Genomic DNA, 17,444 nt, shown 5'->3' with positions numbered 1-17,444 from the left:
ATTAAACACAAGGAAAGTAAAGAGGACAACATTTATTGAAAATACTTTTTATTAACAAAATTTAATACAAACCATCTAAGAAATGCTCGGAATGGATGAGGGAAAATTAAAAATTCAAGTATAAATGGAAAACAATATTGATTGTATAAAATATTAACATCGAATACAATATATACACACACTTGTAGGTTACACATTTGATCATGTACACACATTGCATTATCTCCATAGTTGTTACAACCCTTAATTTGGCTAAATACTTTATTTTATTTCTAATAAAAATTAAATTCTTAACTCTTACTTTATACAAATTTCTTCAAGCCCATTTCAAACTTAAAAATATAATTTACCAAACCATCATCATGTTTTACAACATTGGGAGATTCCTGAATACAGCCTAATTGACTTTTTTCCATCTACTTCTATAAACTTTTAAGTTTGCCCACAAAATTCATTTTTATTTCAAAACTCAAATACTTTTAAATTTTATTTTATCCTAAAAAACACATAAATAAAATACATAACAAGATTAAATGCTCAAAATATTTTCCTACAATAACACTTGAGAGTGGAGATATAGGAAGCGGCTCAAAACTATGCTTATTGCAATTAAAAGCGTTGATTTAAATTTTACCTGTTAACATAATAAGACTTGAACACTGTCTATCACTCAAGCCTTGCAGCATTAGAACACTCCACGCGTGTGCTTTAAGTCCGAATTTGTTCAAATACCACCTGTGTCTTTTTTCAAGCTCCTGATGATCAGTCACACAATTCTCTCGACTTTGGTCATTGGCTGCTTACAACTCGGTCTTCTGGGCCTTCGGTTTTCCCTTCCTGTCGTAACCTTTGAGTTCCGATGTCGCAGACTTGGCGATGTACTTGATGAAGTCTTCTACCTCACGACCACCCTGCAAATTGAATTTAGGTTAAATACCAAGACTACAGACACACACTATACTGTAGACGAGAGTTAAGAAGTCCTCTGAGCCCTGGCCTATTGTAAAAATGCAGGCGCTTGCTACTCGACGTCTAGGCGCGCCGGGCGGGTTGATCATGTTAAAGCGGCAGTCAGGGCTCACATCCACTGCATTAAAACCAAAAGAGCACCTGCAAATACCGAGCGGCAACATACAAACATTGCTGCATATCACTCTGGCTCAGAGGACTTCTTAACTCTCGCCTACAGTAGTTGAGAATCTTCTATCCAATCTCTGAAGTTATTCAAACTAGTCTGGTCTACTCGTACAGCGTAGAGCTTCTGTCTCCAACGTCCCTAGTTCAAATCCAGCCAATCATGACTATTAGCTATATTATACCCCTCTAGGCCTAACTTGAAGTATTGTGCAAAACAGTTTTGAACTAGAGCCTAGCGTACGAAGATGTGATGGGAAATTGTATGCTATTTTCGTATATCATGACTGTACGCAGCAAATAAAGTGAGTCAAGTCTGTAGGACAATTTCACGGCCTTAACTGAACTTTGCAGCCAAAACATGTCAAACAGCCAACAAAAATTAGGCAATTTACAAAAAAGGAATAGACAAGTCTAAAAAACTCTGGAATCTTTCTAGAAAAATGTAGTCCCGATCTGCATGGATAGAATAATCTCCTATCCCATTCCAAAAACCAGGAAAAAAAAATTGTCTCCCGTCCTGAACTAATACATGGTATTCTTGCGTGCTATTTAAAATTCACGCTTTTAGCAATGATGACACTGAGTATAAAACTATTTCCGCCGTAGCAATAGGAGGGTAGAATCTACCACTGAATGCAAAAGATCTATGAACAATCAATAATTGTTTTCCTAATGTTATCTTTATTACGATGAGATTACTGTCATCGAGTGTTCAATTACATTCTGTTGGACCAGACAGGTGGACGATTCTCATTGCCTTAGCCTAGTTCATTCTCCAATTGAATTGTTTCGGTTAACCTGAGTTTCAGTTCGATAGGGTGCAGTTCAAAGAGATTTAACTGTATAGAATTAATGTGTTCAAATGACCTTAATTAGCATTATCAAGCCAACGCAAAAAATATTCAAATACATATTTTGTAAACTAATAATTTTAATACAGCTTCAACTGACCTCATATCGTACAGGACTGGCCTTGTTGTCCTTAGGAGCCCAGTACAGTGTAGGGAAACCTCTGACCTCGAAAGGTCCGGACACGTCATTGTTGGAGGCGTCCATCTTGACAATCTCTACATCCTCGTCTTTCATCTGAAAATAACAAAAATCAATTTCACATTCTCTGAGCACTATCTACATAGCACGTGAACTCAAAGTAAATCAAGTGGATCATAATAGTTGTTGTCCAGCTAGTGACAAGAGGAGTCCTTTTTAAACTAGCGAACCTCAAGCATCAGACATCAATATAAAGTTTTATAAAGACACTTTGCACACAAATTGCACATTATATACTTTTTCACCTATGGTTGTTTTTAGGTCTATGTTACAACTGAAAATCGTACTTCAGTAATAACTAAATATAATAAAACATTAATTTAGTGAATGGTGTTCTAAAAGTCATTACAGTTTGATCTTTAAACCACACTAAATTAATATTAATATTAATATTAATATTGTGTAGCTAATGGCCTACAGTGCTTGTTTGTCTGCTAAAATGTTCTTTGTCTGCTAAAATGCTTTTACAAATTATTTGTAAATAAAAAATGTTGCCACATTACCACACTACACGTAGTATAAGTAGTTGGTACTGTACTCTTTGAAGGCCAGAAAGTTGATGGCCCAATTGCAATTTTTTTAAACTGACTGTAATTCATTGGTCCCGTTATTATAAAAAAACTACAAATCTTCACCAACCTTGTCTCCCAGTTCGTCCCACACTGGTGCCAGTTTCTTGCAGTGGCCGCACCAAGGAGCGTAGAACTCGATCAGTGTGTCCTTGCCGTTGTTGGTGACGACCTCGTCAAAGTTCTTGGCCACAGCTACCTTGACGGGTCCACTGTTGTCGTCGGGGATTGGCTCAGATTTGAGGTATGGCTCCACTGACCCGGCCTTCAACTCATTCAGGAATTTCTCAAAGTTCTCGATGCTGAAAAAGTTCCAAGGTAACATAAAAAGGATGCAATTGCAACTTTTTTTCTTAACTCAATGTAGGATCAAAAATTAATACATAATACTGACAGGTTATTTGTGATTATAGTGGAACCTTGATAACAAGACTTTTCAGGGGATTTTCAAATGAGACTTGTCATCAAGGTTGACTTCTTAACGAGGTTTGCAATAACATATGATTAGGGATCAAAACCACACTTGTTATAAAGGATCACTTGTTATTGAGGATCTTGTTATTGAGGTTCCACTAAATATTCAAGTTGTTAAGTAGTAATTTGTCAGTTGAAACTTTTATTGGTTCGGTTTCGGTTCAGTTTTTGCTTTATCAGTTTTCGGTTTTAAACAGGTAAAATTACCACTCACTGATATCCAAGTTTAAACCACACTTATGATCTTTTTCTTTGTGTGAGGTTTTAGGGGATTATTTATATTGTTACAGGTTTAACTTTAGTTCAGTTACACTTGTAAACAACAATAAAGTTATTATTTTTTTCCTAAACACAAATCACGAATAAATATTATTTAAATTATGTCTTGTATTGTTGCCAAAATAATGAATTAGGCCTATGTCATCAGGGATATAATCCTTAATCGCAGAAAAATCTTGAATAAATGATTTGTGCAGTAGTTTAACAACTAACTGTCCAACTACTACTTGTCTTGAGCAGGACCGTCCAAACAGTTAACTCACCTAAACTCATCCTTCATGACGTATTTTTTCTTGTCTGCATCCCTAGCCAACACCAATGGTTTTTCTGTAGGAACATAGTCAAAGCCGAACTCATTGAGCTCATGTTGGAAGTCGTCCTTGGAGCTGATAGCGAATGTGAAGTCGTTGCTGAAATCCTTGGCCACCTTCAGGATTCGGTTCCTCCAGTAGTTGGTTCCTGAACAGAAAAGTAATCAGGTTAGATTAAGAGTTTGTGTTGTGTACTTACTTGGACTTAATTTGGAATTTCAACTGTCAGCCTACAAGTATACAGGGTGTCCACAAAACATTGGTATAATTTCATACACCAGCCAGACTGTTAGATTTCAACAAACGATGTATTGGTTATGTTGGCCTCAATAGTTTAATATTAATCCTGGTCAAGTTTTTTTATCAGAAAAGATTGTGTAGCCTAAAATCAAAACTTTTGTTTGACTAGCAGATACAATTGTCAAGGTGGGAACCTCTATCTATTAACATTGAGTATACACGTACTATAGTAGTCACTCAATTGAGGTTACCGTTACCTGAACAGTGCTGTTCAGCAACCCGAACTACACCACCTCAGGCATGTCGGCAAGTCAGTTTCGTTGTTTTTTTTCAATATTGCCTTTATTGTAGGTTATGAAATTATGATTTTTATGTTGATTAAATTTTTTATTTGGTCGTAGTTTCTTTGTTGTTTTAAAATGCATTTTTAATACTAAATGATTTAAAGGTGTTCTGCACTGCACAACCGACCGACTACTGTGATCCTAGGTCAGCGGCCCAATCTACGTCACCAAAATTGATAACATTAGAATTATCTGTCCCCCTTCATATGTGTATACTCAATGATACTAATCAGTGATGACAAATATTAGCAAAATTCTTTCAACATACTGGGGAGTCATCGTAGGAGTAGTAAAAAGTGTTAACAAAAAAATATTTGAATTGTTCATCTTCAATGGCAGCTTTGTCAATCAGAGTTGACGCAAGACCTTCCTCATAAAAAAGTGGAAAAAATACCCTGGTTTCAATTATAGCCTACAAGTGACAGCGGAGTATGTAATTCCAATCCTTTGGAACCAACGATTCCAACATTTTAGATAGTAATTATTAAATAATTTTAGAAATAATACATAATAGTAAAATAATTAAACTAGCCAGCTTGAGTTTTCAAATTAAAATATTAAATTACCTTTAACGTTCTTCACGTAGTCAACTGCGTAGTAAGCTACAACCAGAGGTGTATTGAAGTCTGCGTTGTTGTCACGGGTTCTGTGGCCAACCAATCCGTGGCTGCGGGGAAAAAACAATAATTAAACACTGGCTCAATAATAGATCAAAAGTTGCTCAATTCGCACTTAAGGATGTAACATAGAGCACAAGGGCCAAGGTTTTTTAGGATATTTGGTGAGGATAGCAGGCTTTCCTGAATGGGAAAGAGTCCAAACTGGCACAGGAAACACAAAACTTTAAACTATATACACAAAACATTAGACTATTTTACTGTCACTGACAGCATTTTTTCAACTAAGGAAGAGAGAGTTTTCAAAAGCCCCATTCATGTGAGCCTGCTATCCTCTTCAATTTGTGCTATAGTTTTTACATTTGTGGTGTTTTTAATTGTGTTATATTTACAAAGCATATAGGCTACAATGCATAGGATATATAGTTAAAAATTAAAATGTTATGACAACATTAATTAGGCTAGTCCATTACAATTGGGCTTATTTGCACAAAATACGTCTTACCAGTTTGCTCAAATGAAAATCGTTGACTTTTGAGGGATTTGTCCCTTATAATAATTAAACGTAGGCCTAAGCTTCTGCTATTCACACTACTGCCAACACTGTGTAATCAATTCCAAGTAGGTTACTGTACACAAGTGTTTTTTTATGGTTTTTAGCTGTGTAGACTCATTACTGTAGTGTGCTCATATCTGCAAATTACATCTTCCTCCTACTACGAAACACTAACAAATTCTGAAGATCTGTTATAGCTCCAAAAGTTATCCCAAATTTTATATTTAAAAATATCATATTTTGTAAGACTGTATCTATGTTGTGCAATCATGTTACCTTTGTCAGTCATTTATATGAACCTAATCATTATATTTATGAAATATCCGTCCATATGAAAAACAAATTCAATTGTCCACTTCAAGCTATTCTGGCGACTATGACGCTAGATTAACTCAACCCGACATAAACTAGTTTTTTTTTAAATAACAATTTTTTTACTAAAGGATTTTTTTCAACACTTAACTTACCGATTTTTATAGGCTAAAGAGAAGAGGACAATTAAAATAAATTTAAAAGAACGCTGAAAGGTTTTTTAATCCCAATTACCATTTTATTTGAAGATTTTTTTACATAAATTAGTACCAGTACATGATTTTAATTTGAATTCCATGACAAAATTAGGGAAAAGGTTTAAAGTTTCATCATGTTTAGTAATAACTTTTGGTTTCAAAATTATTTTAGCCTGGAAACTAAATGTAGGCCAATATAAGTTAAAAAGCATTTTGTAATTTGTAGCTTATAAGTTTAATGTTCTTATTACGGCGGCACTGCGTATGACGAGATGTCTAGACGTGAAAACTCCAAGTGAAGTTGTTTCCTCCGACGTGGAATTGGGTCCGGTCCCGGCTGATCTCTCTCCACAGGGAGCTGTCCCGGGCCCGGAGCCTTGCCAGGCGGCGGGAAACGAGGAATTCAAAGCCTGTGTTTTGCCCATTTAAACATCCGTTCCTTGAACACAGGTTTTGACGAATTGTGTGCACTGACAACTGATCTCGACTTTGATTTACTTGGGGTTTCTGAGACTTGGCTCAGTCCCAGCACACCCTCCGACCACTATGAGATACCTGGGTACATCCTTCTGAGGGCAGACCGAGCTCTTGGTACTGGAGGTGGTGTAGCACTCTACATCAAGAACGGTTTGGCTTTCGAGCAAGTTCACTTGCAAGGCATTGATCCAGGCATAGAATTTATCTCTGTAGTGGTCAAAGCTAGGGGTGCAAAAGTAATCGTGGCAATCGTGTACAGACCACCGCATGTTAGCTATACCGGCCTCGGCTCTTTGTTTCAGGCAATGTTTGTAGACAGTGCAGTAAGAGTAGACTCCGTCATATGTTTGGGTGATTTGAATATCGACTTATTATCATACTCTTGCCCTCAAACTAAGTACCTCCGTCACATGTTTAAATTATACAACTGCATTCAACATATTACCAAGCCGACACGAGTTACAGAAAAATCAGCCACATTAATTGACCATATTATTACCAATAAAGCAACTCAGTTTGAGATGATTGGGGTGATTGATGCTGCAAGTATATTGGATAGCAGACAAAAACAAATCACTGATCATAAACTTGTATACTGCAATATTACGTATAAAAGGAAGAAAAGAGTAGCTAAGTTTGTCACATACAGAGACTTCTCTAAATTCAATATATCTGACACAATTGAGGAAATTAAGAGAGTTGAGTGGGAAAAAGTTTCTGAAATGACTGGTGTTAATGATATGAACTTTTTCATAACATCAAATGTAAGGAGAATTTATGATATTCAAGCACCCCTTGTTACAAAGAGAATGACTAGGAAAAAAGCAGCATGGAGAAATGAGAAAGTAATAGAACTAACGCGTTTAAAAAATAAGTTAAAGAAAAAGTATTTGAGTACAAGAAATGACTATGATTGGACGGAGTATAAAAAAATTAGAAATCAATTGAATTGTGCTATATGGCATGCTAAAAAGAAATTTTACATAGATAAATTGTCTGACTGTAAAGACTCCAAAGAGTTCTGGAAATGCCTTAAACAAAATTATATTTCGAGTAAAGAGAGCAATAATACGATTCTTAAAGATTTTAATGTCAGTGATATGAACGAATATTTTGTAAAAATGGGATCATTTTATGATGTGGACAAAGATATAATGAATACGTACAGAAAGACGACTCATAATGACAATAAAAATATATTTAAATTTAAAGCTGTGTCAGAATATGAAGTAAAATCCGCTATGAATGAGATAACTTCCAGAGCTGTTGGAATTGATAAAATAAGTATTTTAATGATAAAATCCATTAGTCCGTTTGCTATTGGGGCCATAACACATTTAATAAATACATCTTTAGCTACAGGAATTTTCCCTAGAACCTGGAAACAAAGTATCGTCCACCCATTGCCTAAGAAGGAGAATCCTTCTAATTTGAATGAACTTAGGCCAATTTCAGTCCTGCCAGCTCTATCGAAAGTACTCGAAAAGATAACTGTTCGACAAATTACGGATTTCATTGATGAAGAAGATTTATTGCCTAAATTTCAATCTGGGTTTAGAAAAAATCATAGCACAAACACTGCATTGATAAACCTGTTTGCAGACTTGTTTGCGGCGAGAGACAGCGGCCGGTGTAGCTCTTTGATCATGCTTGGTTACTCGCAGGCCTTTGACTCCATCAGCCATGGTTTGCTACTCAGCAAATTGAGACATTTTGGATTTGGGGATGTGGCAATTGGCTGGCTAAGGTCGTATTTGGGAAACAGATCCCAGGTAACCAGGATGGGTGTAGACACCTCGCCTCCCCTTAAAAAGCTTAGGGGAGTCCCGCAGGGGAGTTGTCTGGGACCCATCTTGTTTACACTCTACACAGCCGACCTTACCACGTGTGTACGTCACTGTAATGTGCATGCATATGCAGATGACTGCCAGTTGCATTTTTCTTACCCAATCGGCTCATTCAACAGCGCCTTTGAGAATGCAAACATGGATCTTGAGAGAATAAGTGAGTGGTCAAGGAAGCACGGCCTTAAGTTGAATGTTGAAAAATGCACAGTGATCCACATTGGATCACCACCCATCGTAATCCAAAAAATCTGCGACGGTGAAGTGCATATTCAACTTGACAATGAAAAGCTTAGGGTTTGTGACACTGTCAGGACTTTGGGCGTGGTTCTTGACAGTGGTCTTACCTTCTCCAACCACATCACTTACGTTTCTCAAATTGTTTTGGGAAGGCTGCGAGGACTGTACAGATTCCGTTCGATTCTTCCAGAGACTGCAAAACTGAAGTTAGTTCAGTCTCTGGTGTTGTCAGTGATGTACTACTGCATTCCTGCATACGGAAACAGTATTTCCCGGGAGGATATGAACCGACTTAATAGGCTGCAAAACACCGCAGTTCGTTTTGTCTACGGACTTCATAAGCGGGAACACATATCCTCTTTCCGGGATTCTGCTGGTCTGTTGCCAGCCGATGCTGTATGCAGAGTGCAAACTTGTTGTCTCATCCATCGGGTATTATCTCACAGAGAACCAAAATACCTGGTGGAGAGACTTGTGACACGTGGAGCAATTGCTCGACGGGGCACTAGGCAGGACACCCTCCTCCACTTTCCAAAAGTTAATTTGGAAATAGGTAGGAGGGGGTTCTCCTATTTTGGCCCAACCCTTTACAATGACCTCCCCTATCAGATCAAAAGCCTTTCGGCCTTGGCTTTCAAAAAAAAGGTTAAAATACATTGTAAAGCAGGCATGTAATTTTTTGTTGATTTTTTATTCTTGTACATAATTTGTTTAGATATTTGACTTTTAAATGTTTAGTTTTAGTGACGTGAGTTATTCTGTAAACCAATATTGTATTGAGAAGCGCTCAAGAATAAAGGCATTTTGATTTGATTTGATTTGATTTGATTTGACTTTATTCAATACATGTTCTTTAAGTATAACGAAGAACAAGAAAACTATGATTTGATTTGTTAAATTAAGTTAACAAATCATATCATTGTTTTTTTTTTGTTCAATTTATAAGTTTAACATGAATTATGATGTGTTTCAAGTAGGCCTATACTGTAGTAGGCCTACTAATTTTTTTCTTGTATGTGTATTTTAAATATAACTCTTCTAATGGATTCTAACTTACCTGTTGGCTGTTTCTATGTAGCCCTAATATTGGGTGAATTGACTTTAAGTTGCACTTTTGGGAATTAATTCTTTAACTGATCTGATCATCATTAAACAACATATGGATAGTAATCGTCAAATATATTTTAAATCCTACACTTACTTGTTCTTGATGATCCAAATTTCAATTTCATTCTTGCTTGGCTTGCCTTCGTATGTAACTGTGCTGGGCTCGAACTTGCTTTGCAAATGCTTGGGGCGGAACAAGACAATGCCATCCCTGAAAAAGTTGTAGAACATATTTATTAAAATTAAAATTATTTAAAATTATATCCAGTTAAACAATTAAAGGCTGTTAAGTGGATTATTTAGTAGATTAGTATGGTTTAGGCTGCTCCAAACATCGCTCCAAGAACATTTCAAATATTCCTACAATTAACCCTAATTTAAATAGTAGCCCTTGCCTACAACCCTTTTTACAATGAAAATCTTCTGAGATCACAGAGACATTTTATACACCTACTGAAATCACAACGAAATCATAAATATTTCCCACATTTGTGTGGACATATATTCTTTCTCTTCCATGGTTGTGTTAAAACTGAGAACATCTTCCGCAGTTACAAAAGAAAATGTTCACGGAAAAATTGAAAGTGAACGAACCTACATGAAAATAAGTCTACAGGCAATATGATGAAGAAGACCACTTAAAAGTATTAGACTACAGGTTCCTCAAAGCAAACGTTATTTAAATATCTGGGAGTAACAAACTTAACCACCAAAATAAGAATGTATAAAACTATAGTGCAACCTGTACTGCTATACAGATCAGTGTCTTGGTCTTTCACAAAAAATACTTATTACTTTTCACAATAAAGTAACCTATTGAGGATTTTTGTACCAATAAAAGACAGAGACTCGTGGAGAATAAGAAAAAACAGGGAACTAAAGGGAATTATATAAAGAACCAGACATTGTGGGAGTGGTTAAGAGTAAATGGTTGAGGTGGCTGGGCCACATTCAACACAGAGGTGAGAGGGAGATGATAAAACAAAGAGGTACGCCGTAGAGAAGGAGACCATTGGGAAGGCCAAGGATGAGATGGATTGACGAGGTTACAAAGGACCTAAGGAGTATGGGAGCAGACCAGGAGCTGGCAGAGGCCAGAGGATTCTGAAGGCACATGATTGGCAAGGCCAAAGACCGCCTCGGTTTTCAATGGCCACACGAGTAAAAGTAAGTAAGTAAGTGTATCGGTTCAAAGCTTTCAGTGTATTGTGTGCCAGGAATATGATACCAAATGTATTAACCTCTTTGTGGGACACCCTGTATACAAGTTTATACAAAATACTATAAACATAGGGTTCAAGGGGTTTATAATGCATCCTGACATGATAGCCAAATTTGAAAAAAGTGTACCGTGACAGTTCCCAGCAGAAAACCGTCAACTCTCCATACAAACTTTTTACTTACTTGACTCCCTGTTTTTCCAAGACTGCGGAAGCTGTTGACAGACCAAAGCGATGTTTTTCTCTCAGTTTGTCAGCAATCTTCAAGAACTCGCCCTTCAAATCGGACTCCTTTTCAAAGAATCCAACAATTCCCACTTCTTCTTGGGCAAGGAACTTGTCAAAATCTTCAACAGTCTTGAGGTCCTTTGCACTAGGACCAACTTGTGACTTCATGTACTTAACAATGCCACCTGAAATCATCCCAAAATAAATTCAACTTTGTTAAGACAAAACTAACAGAATTAAAATTAAATAATACTCACTCAAATAATAAACTATTTATTTGGTTTATTTATTCCGAAGCATATGTCTTCCATTTTACACTTATCTCCACACTAGTGGAGTTAAAAATGTGTTATTTATTTTTAGTTAGCCTATTTGTGACGAATGCTTTAAAACAGGACAAAGTTGATGGTTTTAGGAGACAAGCCTAGGACAGGGTAACGACAGAGGAAATGTGTCAGGGGGCTAATCACTTTAAAACGTTAACAATGTTTTTTCTTTGCTATTTTTCCTCTGATCCATCCTTGCTGCTGCCATTTTAGGTAGGATAAACAAGACTATAATATTTTCAATTTGAACTTAACCATTATAAAAGAAATGTTAAGACAAACTTTCAAGCAATTTGCTGAGTTTTTCAAACTCAATTTCAAAATCAAAGAACACATATTTACCTGAGACTCCTTTTGTGGACACCAGAACATTTTATTTGCTGCAAACCAAAACCGAATCCTGAGAAAATATGATGTACGGCAACCCTAATCCTGCCTCAAAGTTTTCTTTGATCAACATAAATAAAAACTACACAAACAATTATGTTACCTGCTTCTCTGGGGCCCTGGTACTCTTTCTTGACTTCCCCATTGCTAAAGATCTTCAGGGTGGGATAGCCTGACACTCCGAACTTGTTACAAGTTTCCTTTCCTCCCTCTGTACAGTCCACCTAAGACAGGGAGAATTTGTCATTGATTACCATGGTAAGTTAAGTACAAATATTACAGGCCGAGCTAGATAAACTTGTTTATGATATTGACAAACACAGTAAGCCTACCTACAATTTAGGCTAAAAATTTGCATTTTTCATGGTGAAAAAAGGAAAGCCTACCGTACATAGAAATTGATGTTAAACAGTTAAAAAAGTTACAAATTCCTATAGCTTATGGCAACGAATAAGGATACATTTAGGCCTAACTTAACACACAAATTTACACTATAAACTTAGGGTGTATGTTTGTGTTGGCATTGCATTTTAGGGTTTACGCCCGATTGTTGAATATCTTTTTTTCATTCTTCTCTAAATTCAACACTGATTCTGAAAATGACGTACAGTACGATGAATATGAATTGACCATAAACCCAAAAAACAACCAAAAAACTTTGTTTACTAACGAAACAATTTCGATATCTTATCCTCATTGTTTAACCAACTAAGCTCCAATAGCTTAAAAACAACTTGGATTTACAATTAAATTAACAACCCGATAGTCTATAACCTACACTTTACCTTCCTGAACTAACCTAGCTAACACTTAATGCAGCCACTAATCCATATAAACCTTGACTTGCCCCTCCCATCATGCCCAAATAAGATCAATGTTCATTTTTTGGTTCTAATAGAAAGTTCCCATTCCTGAAGGAACTCAGCTAGGCTATAGAAGCAGGTTAGGCTAACTCTTATGCAGAAATTATGTAGGCCTATCGTAAGTTAGATGATTTCCTTAATGCTCTTAGGCCTACATTGTTATAATATTGTACGCTACTCAAATTCTTGGTTTAAAATTTACCTTGGCGAGTGCTATCGGAGGGTCGCTTCCTTCTAAAGAGCTAGCCGCCTTCTCAAATTCAGGTTTTAATTTCTTACAATGTCCACACCTGCAAACCAAAGTGTAACAATAAATTATTAAGATAGGCTGCATGGGTCGTGAAGACAAAAGAGCACTTCCTTCAAAAAGACTAAGTTTGAATCAACCAATCAACAATTTTATTCTTCACTCATATTTGGGTTAAAATATGCACATACTTTTAATAGTTTTTCATTGAAATGGTGACCATACAAAGTAGGTATTTTAAGCCAAGTATGAATGGAAAAGAGTGTAGGATGAGCAGCCCCGCGATCTTGTAGTCGTATTAGTGACATAGTGTCGTAAGGCTGACATAACTTATTCCTTAGACACAGCTGATAATTAATAGCCCAGACAGCTAATGGCGGGTACTGTACAGTTATCCTACTTTGGACTCTGGCCCCCTCTCCGCCCAGCTTTATGGAACCTCCGGTGTCGTCCGCCTGACCCACCAAACCGTACTACCGCAAGTTATTGTGTGTTAATTGTTTTTTTCTTTTTATTTAGGCCTATTGTTGCCGCCATGGACTGAGGGACTTAAGTTACACCCTATTTGTTATTTATTGTTATTTATATAGGTACCCGTAGATATTAATTTCACCGTTACCAAAATGGAGACTTAAAGTTTAGGCCTAAGTTATTGCTTGTTATTTTTTCCAAATGATTATATTCACTAGCCAATTTATTAATTAAAGCCCATTTGATTTTTTAATCACGTAGGGGCCCCTAAGTAAGGTTAATTAAGGTTAATTTTGACAAAACCTACATTTCAAGATTGGAAAGGTAACTTATCTCTAGCCTATAGTTAGACTATTTAACTGTAATTTGTTGTTTTGTTTAGAAGGGATTTAAAATTAGTAATAGCTTTGTACTATTAAAATTTTTTTTGATAGGCTAACTCAAGAAATGGCAGTGAGCTAGTAGGATAGATGGGAATTTTAATTCTTTGAGTTTTTGAGAATCTGTTTTACAAATATTGTTGATGATTTGTTTTGTTGTTTTTTTTTATGTTCATTACAGCTGGTTTCTCTCAAATGGCGCATTGTTCTTCAACCTTCCTCCTCGGTTTTCTTGGTTGTTTGGTAGTTTTTGTGAGCCGCTCCTCGTCTCTGCCCATTTTGTTTGCCTGGGTGCAGGTGCGAGGACGTGGTTCAGATAAACCAAACCATGGTGGTTCATAAGCTAAACTAACTAACCAAACTTGATGATTAATGAAAAAACCGCATGAAGGTTTACTAAACGAATCGACAGTTTCAATCGATATTAGCATAGCACAGTTAACCCGAGCCGAGTGTTAAGCGTCGTCTAATCGACACACAAACATCGTTTACGGCGAAGGCTCTGGGACTGACAGAATCAGATGGAACTGGATCGAGATTGGTATCGTTGTTTTCAGCAGATTCTAAGCTTTCTCCTGATGTCTGTTTCTAGAGGCTTTTCATTTTAGTTCCGAAAATATTGTAGCAGACAGATGACGTGCGTATTTGTAAACAACTTGGTTTTTCGCACTGATGACTGATGTGTTTTATTACGTTTATCATTGTTTTAGTGTTAAAAATAAAAAGTAGTGATATATGTGGTGCATTATAAGAAGATTTAGGCCCAAGTGATTTAGAAGGGCTGGTTGATAATCCTGACGAAGTAGGCCTAGTGATTTTGATGTAAATTATCCGCCAGATTCCTAGCTATGGTTAGGCAAAGCATTCTTAGCTAAACGCTAAATGTACGTAATCTTTTTTTCACCCATAACTTATTTATTTGCAAATTTACTTCCTTGTATTATTATAATTTTGTACCGTAATCCTTATAAAATTTTGATCAAAGTGGCTATTTTAAAATAGGTAGCCTATTTGTAGACCTATAAAAAAATTTATTGAGCGCAAACATAGGTAGGGTGTACATTTTTTTCATCTATTTTATAATTTTAGAGAAATTTTAAGTTAACCCCACAAAAATTGTTCAAATTGTTTTTCTAATAATAACTTGTAGGCTACTACATTGAAGCCCATAATTTTTCAAACAAAATTATATATAAAACAGTATACGGTACTTTAGATTGTTAAGTTTCTAAGATACCGTACATTTTAATAAAACCCTGCGATGGCACAATAAATGGGCCGACATTAATACCATTACCCACACACACACACACTCTTGGACACTTGGAGTGTTAAGAAACTAGGCTATAGGCTACCCCTAAGTTAATGGCAACTAAGGGACTACAGTACAGTTTATAGTGGAATCCGAACCACATTTTTGCCTTGGTAACCGTATTAACGAATTGGTCTAATTATCAGGATACCGGTAGCACTGTGGATAGTCGTAGCCTAGTAAGTTTACTCACTAATGCGGACGTTAATCCACACTAAGTAGGGAGTATCGCATTAACAGTGTATCCTATAAATATCCACATTGTGACGGGTACAGTTTCTTAACTGGGCTATGCTAATATTGATTTAAATTAACGAATTGAAAATATTGATTGATAATCAATATTTTTAAATATATGCTATCTATTATAAAATAAAACTATCATAACCTAACCTAACCAACCAAACTTGCTGATGGTTAAAAAATCGCATGAAGGTTTACTAATTGAATCGATAGTTTCAATCGATATTATCATAGCCCAGTTAAGAAACTGTAGGGTAGAAGGGGGGAATTGGGTATTAGGGGTAATTGGGTATGAACTTTATTGAATTTTTTTTAAAAATACATGCTTTTATTAGAAACAATTAAAAAATCTGTAGTGATAGCTAGTTATGTTTTATAAACCTCAAATTTATTTTAGGTTGTTATCTTGAAATTGAAACGAGTTAAAAAATAGTTTCTTCACCCCTTACGTTTTTCAATTTTTAAAGTGCCTATCAAACTTGGCCCGAGTAACCTTGGAAACACTATACAAATTTCAGTTACTGCAAAATATTTACTTTTATCTCATAAGAGCAAAGTATACATACTAATAGTAATTTTCTGAAGTTTAGGAATTTTTAAATTGACTTTTTTAAAAGTGTATTTTTTAGGGGTTGAAAATGTTAGTACCCAATTGCCCCCTCATGGGAAAATGGGTACTATATTTTTTTTGCCTGATAACAGAACATCTGTTTTTTTTAGTTAGAATATGCTTTTAGGGGGTAGTTAAGAATTGCTTTAGGTTGGTATGACTTCTGTGCATTGAATATTAAAGAAATTATGGCTTAGTACCCAATTCCCCCGTCACATCGGCTTAGAGGCAGAAGACCATAAGAGTTTTTCAAAGTTTTGTCTTCTTATAACTTTTTTTTGTAATAAGTTAGAATAATCTAACTTGTTTTTATGTTTAAGTATGTCTAAGAAGCTACAATTAATACAATTTTTACAACCCTAGGTTATAAGGATTTATTACAAAGAAATATCTTTGAAAAACTGTAAAGTTTTCAAAAATTAACTTTAACGCTCTATAAAATTGTCAAAAATAATGATAAGAGACTAAAACTTGTCTCAAAATGCTTATTTGTGTTTTCTTAATAACACCCATTTTCCCAGAATATTTAATAGGTCATTTTAATGTATAATAGGTATAGTACCCAATTCCCCCCTTTGGGGTAATTTGGTATGAAATATATATATATATATATTTTTAATAGAACAAAACCACTTGCAGGTCTGAAAATAAGTGAAAAGATGTCTATTGGAAGCCTTTAAATGAAGGCGTAAAAGTTGTAAAGTGATTCAATTTGTTTTAGCATACAAAGTACATTTTACAAAACCTAGTACCCAATTCCCCCCTTCTACCCTACCCGTTAACTTAATTGAAATGGTTCATGATTGATGATGACCCAATCTAGAGGTTCAAAACCCTTATACACAGCATAAAGTAGGTACAATTGACTGCAAGCCAGACATTAACTTTTTAGTCTTGAAATTGCACATTAAATAAAGTTAGGCCTAGCCTATCTAACAGAGTTGTTTCAGAAAAAGTACCTAAGTTTAGGACAAGGCCTGAGTTTGAAAGGCTATAACTATTTTCAAACAAGTTTTAAAATGTGTCTAGCAAAATAATCTAACCAAACTAAAGTAGGCCTAAGTGGCATGACAATAATTTGAAATCGTTCCGGCGTTATTGAACTTACCAAGGAGCATAAAACATAACAAGCACAGTTTCATGTTCTCCAATTCTTAGCGAGAAATCTTGGTCAGTGAAATCCAGAACACTATCGGCTGATACTAAATTAAATAGAATAATAGATAATAATCCAATTAAAAGCGACATCGTATACAAAATCTTCTACCACTCGGTGAACTAGACAAGGGAAAGAAATTGTTACTATGTTACTTGTGTTTGTGTGTGTACTTTAACACTTGTACGGTTTGTGTTGTCGACTTCTGATTGGTCAACGAAATGCCGGCTGACACGCAGCTTCAGTG

General features: G+C 35.7%; 1 protein-coding gene across 1 annotated transcript; it reads right to left on the bottom strand.

The window, feature by feature from the left end:
- Positions 1 to 31: 31 nt before the first annotated feature.
- LOC128996842 (protein disulfide-isomerase A3-like) lies at positions 32 to 17,357 on the bottom strand. The gene is made up of 10 exons (XM_054422344.1): positions 17,150 to 17,357; positions 12,981 to 13,068; positions 12,019 to 12,139; positions 11,159 to 11,387; positions 9,849 to 9,965; positions 4,971 to 5,071; positions 3,773 to 3,968; positions 2,827 to 3,058; positions 2,089 to 2,223; positions 32 to 911 (listed from the first exon to the last, which is right to left on the bottom strand). Exons 1-10 carry the CDS (start codon positions 17,287 to 17,289, stop codon positions 801 to 803), a joined length of 1,470 nt encoding a protein of 489 aa, XP_054278319.1. The 5' UTR covers positions 17,290 to 17,357; the 3' UTR covers positions 32 to 800.
- Positions 17,358 to 17,444: the final 87 nt, after the last annotated feature.

The sequence above is a fragment of the Macrosteles quadrilineatus genome, unplaced genomic scaffold (assembly GCF_028750875.1).
Source record: "Macrosteles quadrilineatus isolate MER2022 unplaced genomic scaffold, UCM_ALF_1.0 Scaffold_6__1_contigs__length_79288215, whole genome shotgun sequence".
In the NCBI taxonomy this organism is placed as follows: domain Eukaryota; kingdom Metazoa; phylum Arthropoda; class Insecta; order Hemiptera; family Cicadellidae; genus Macrosteles; species Macrosteles quadrilineatus.
The sequence above is the reverse complement of the archived record's forward strand: the minus strand, read 5'-3'. Positions and strand labels throughout refer to the sequence as shown.

Coding starts and splice junctions, on each gene's coding strand:
- LOC128996842 (XM_054422344.1), bottom strand. CDS start 17,289: ATGTCGCTTTTAATTGGATTATTATCTATTATTCTATTTAATTTAGTA. Junction 9,966..11,158: donor TTGGAAAAACAGGGAGTCAA/GTAAGTAAAAAG, acceptor CAACTTTTTCAG/GGATGGCATTGTCTTGTTCC. Junction 912..2,088: donor CCAGTCCTGTACGATATGAG/GTCAGTTGAAGC, acceptor TTCAATTTGCAG/GGTGGTCGTGAGGTAGAAGA.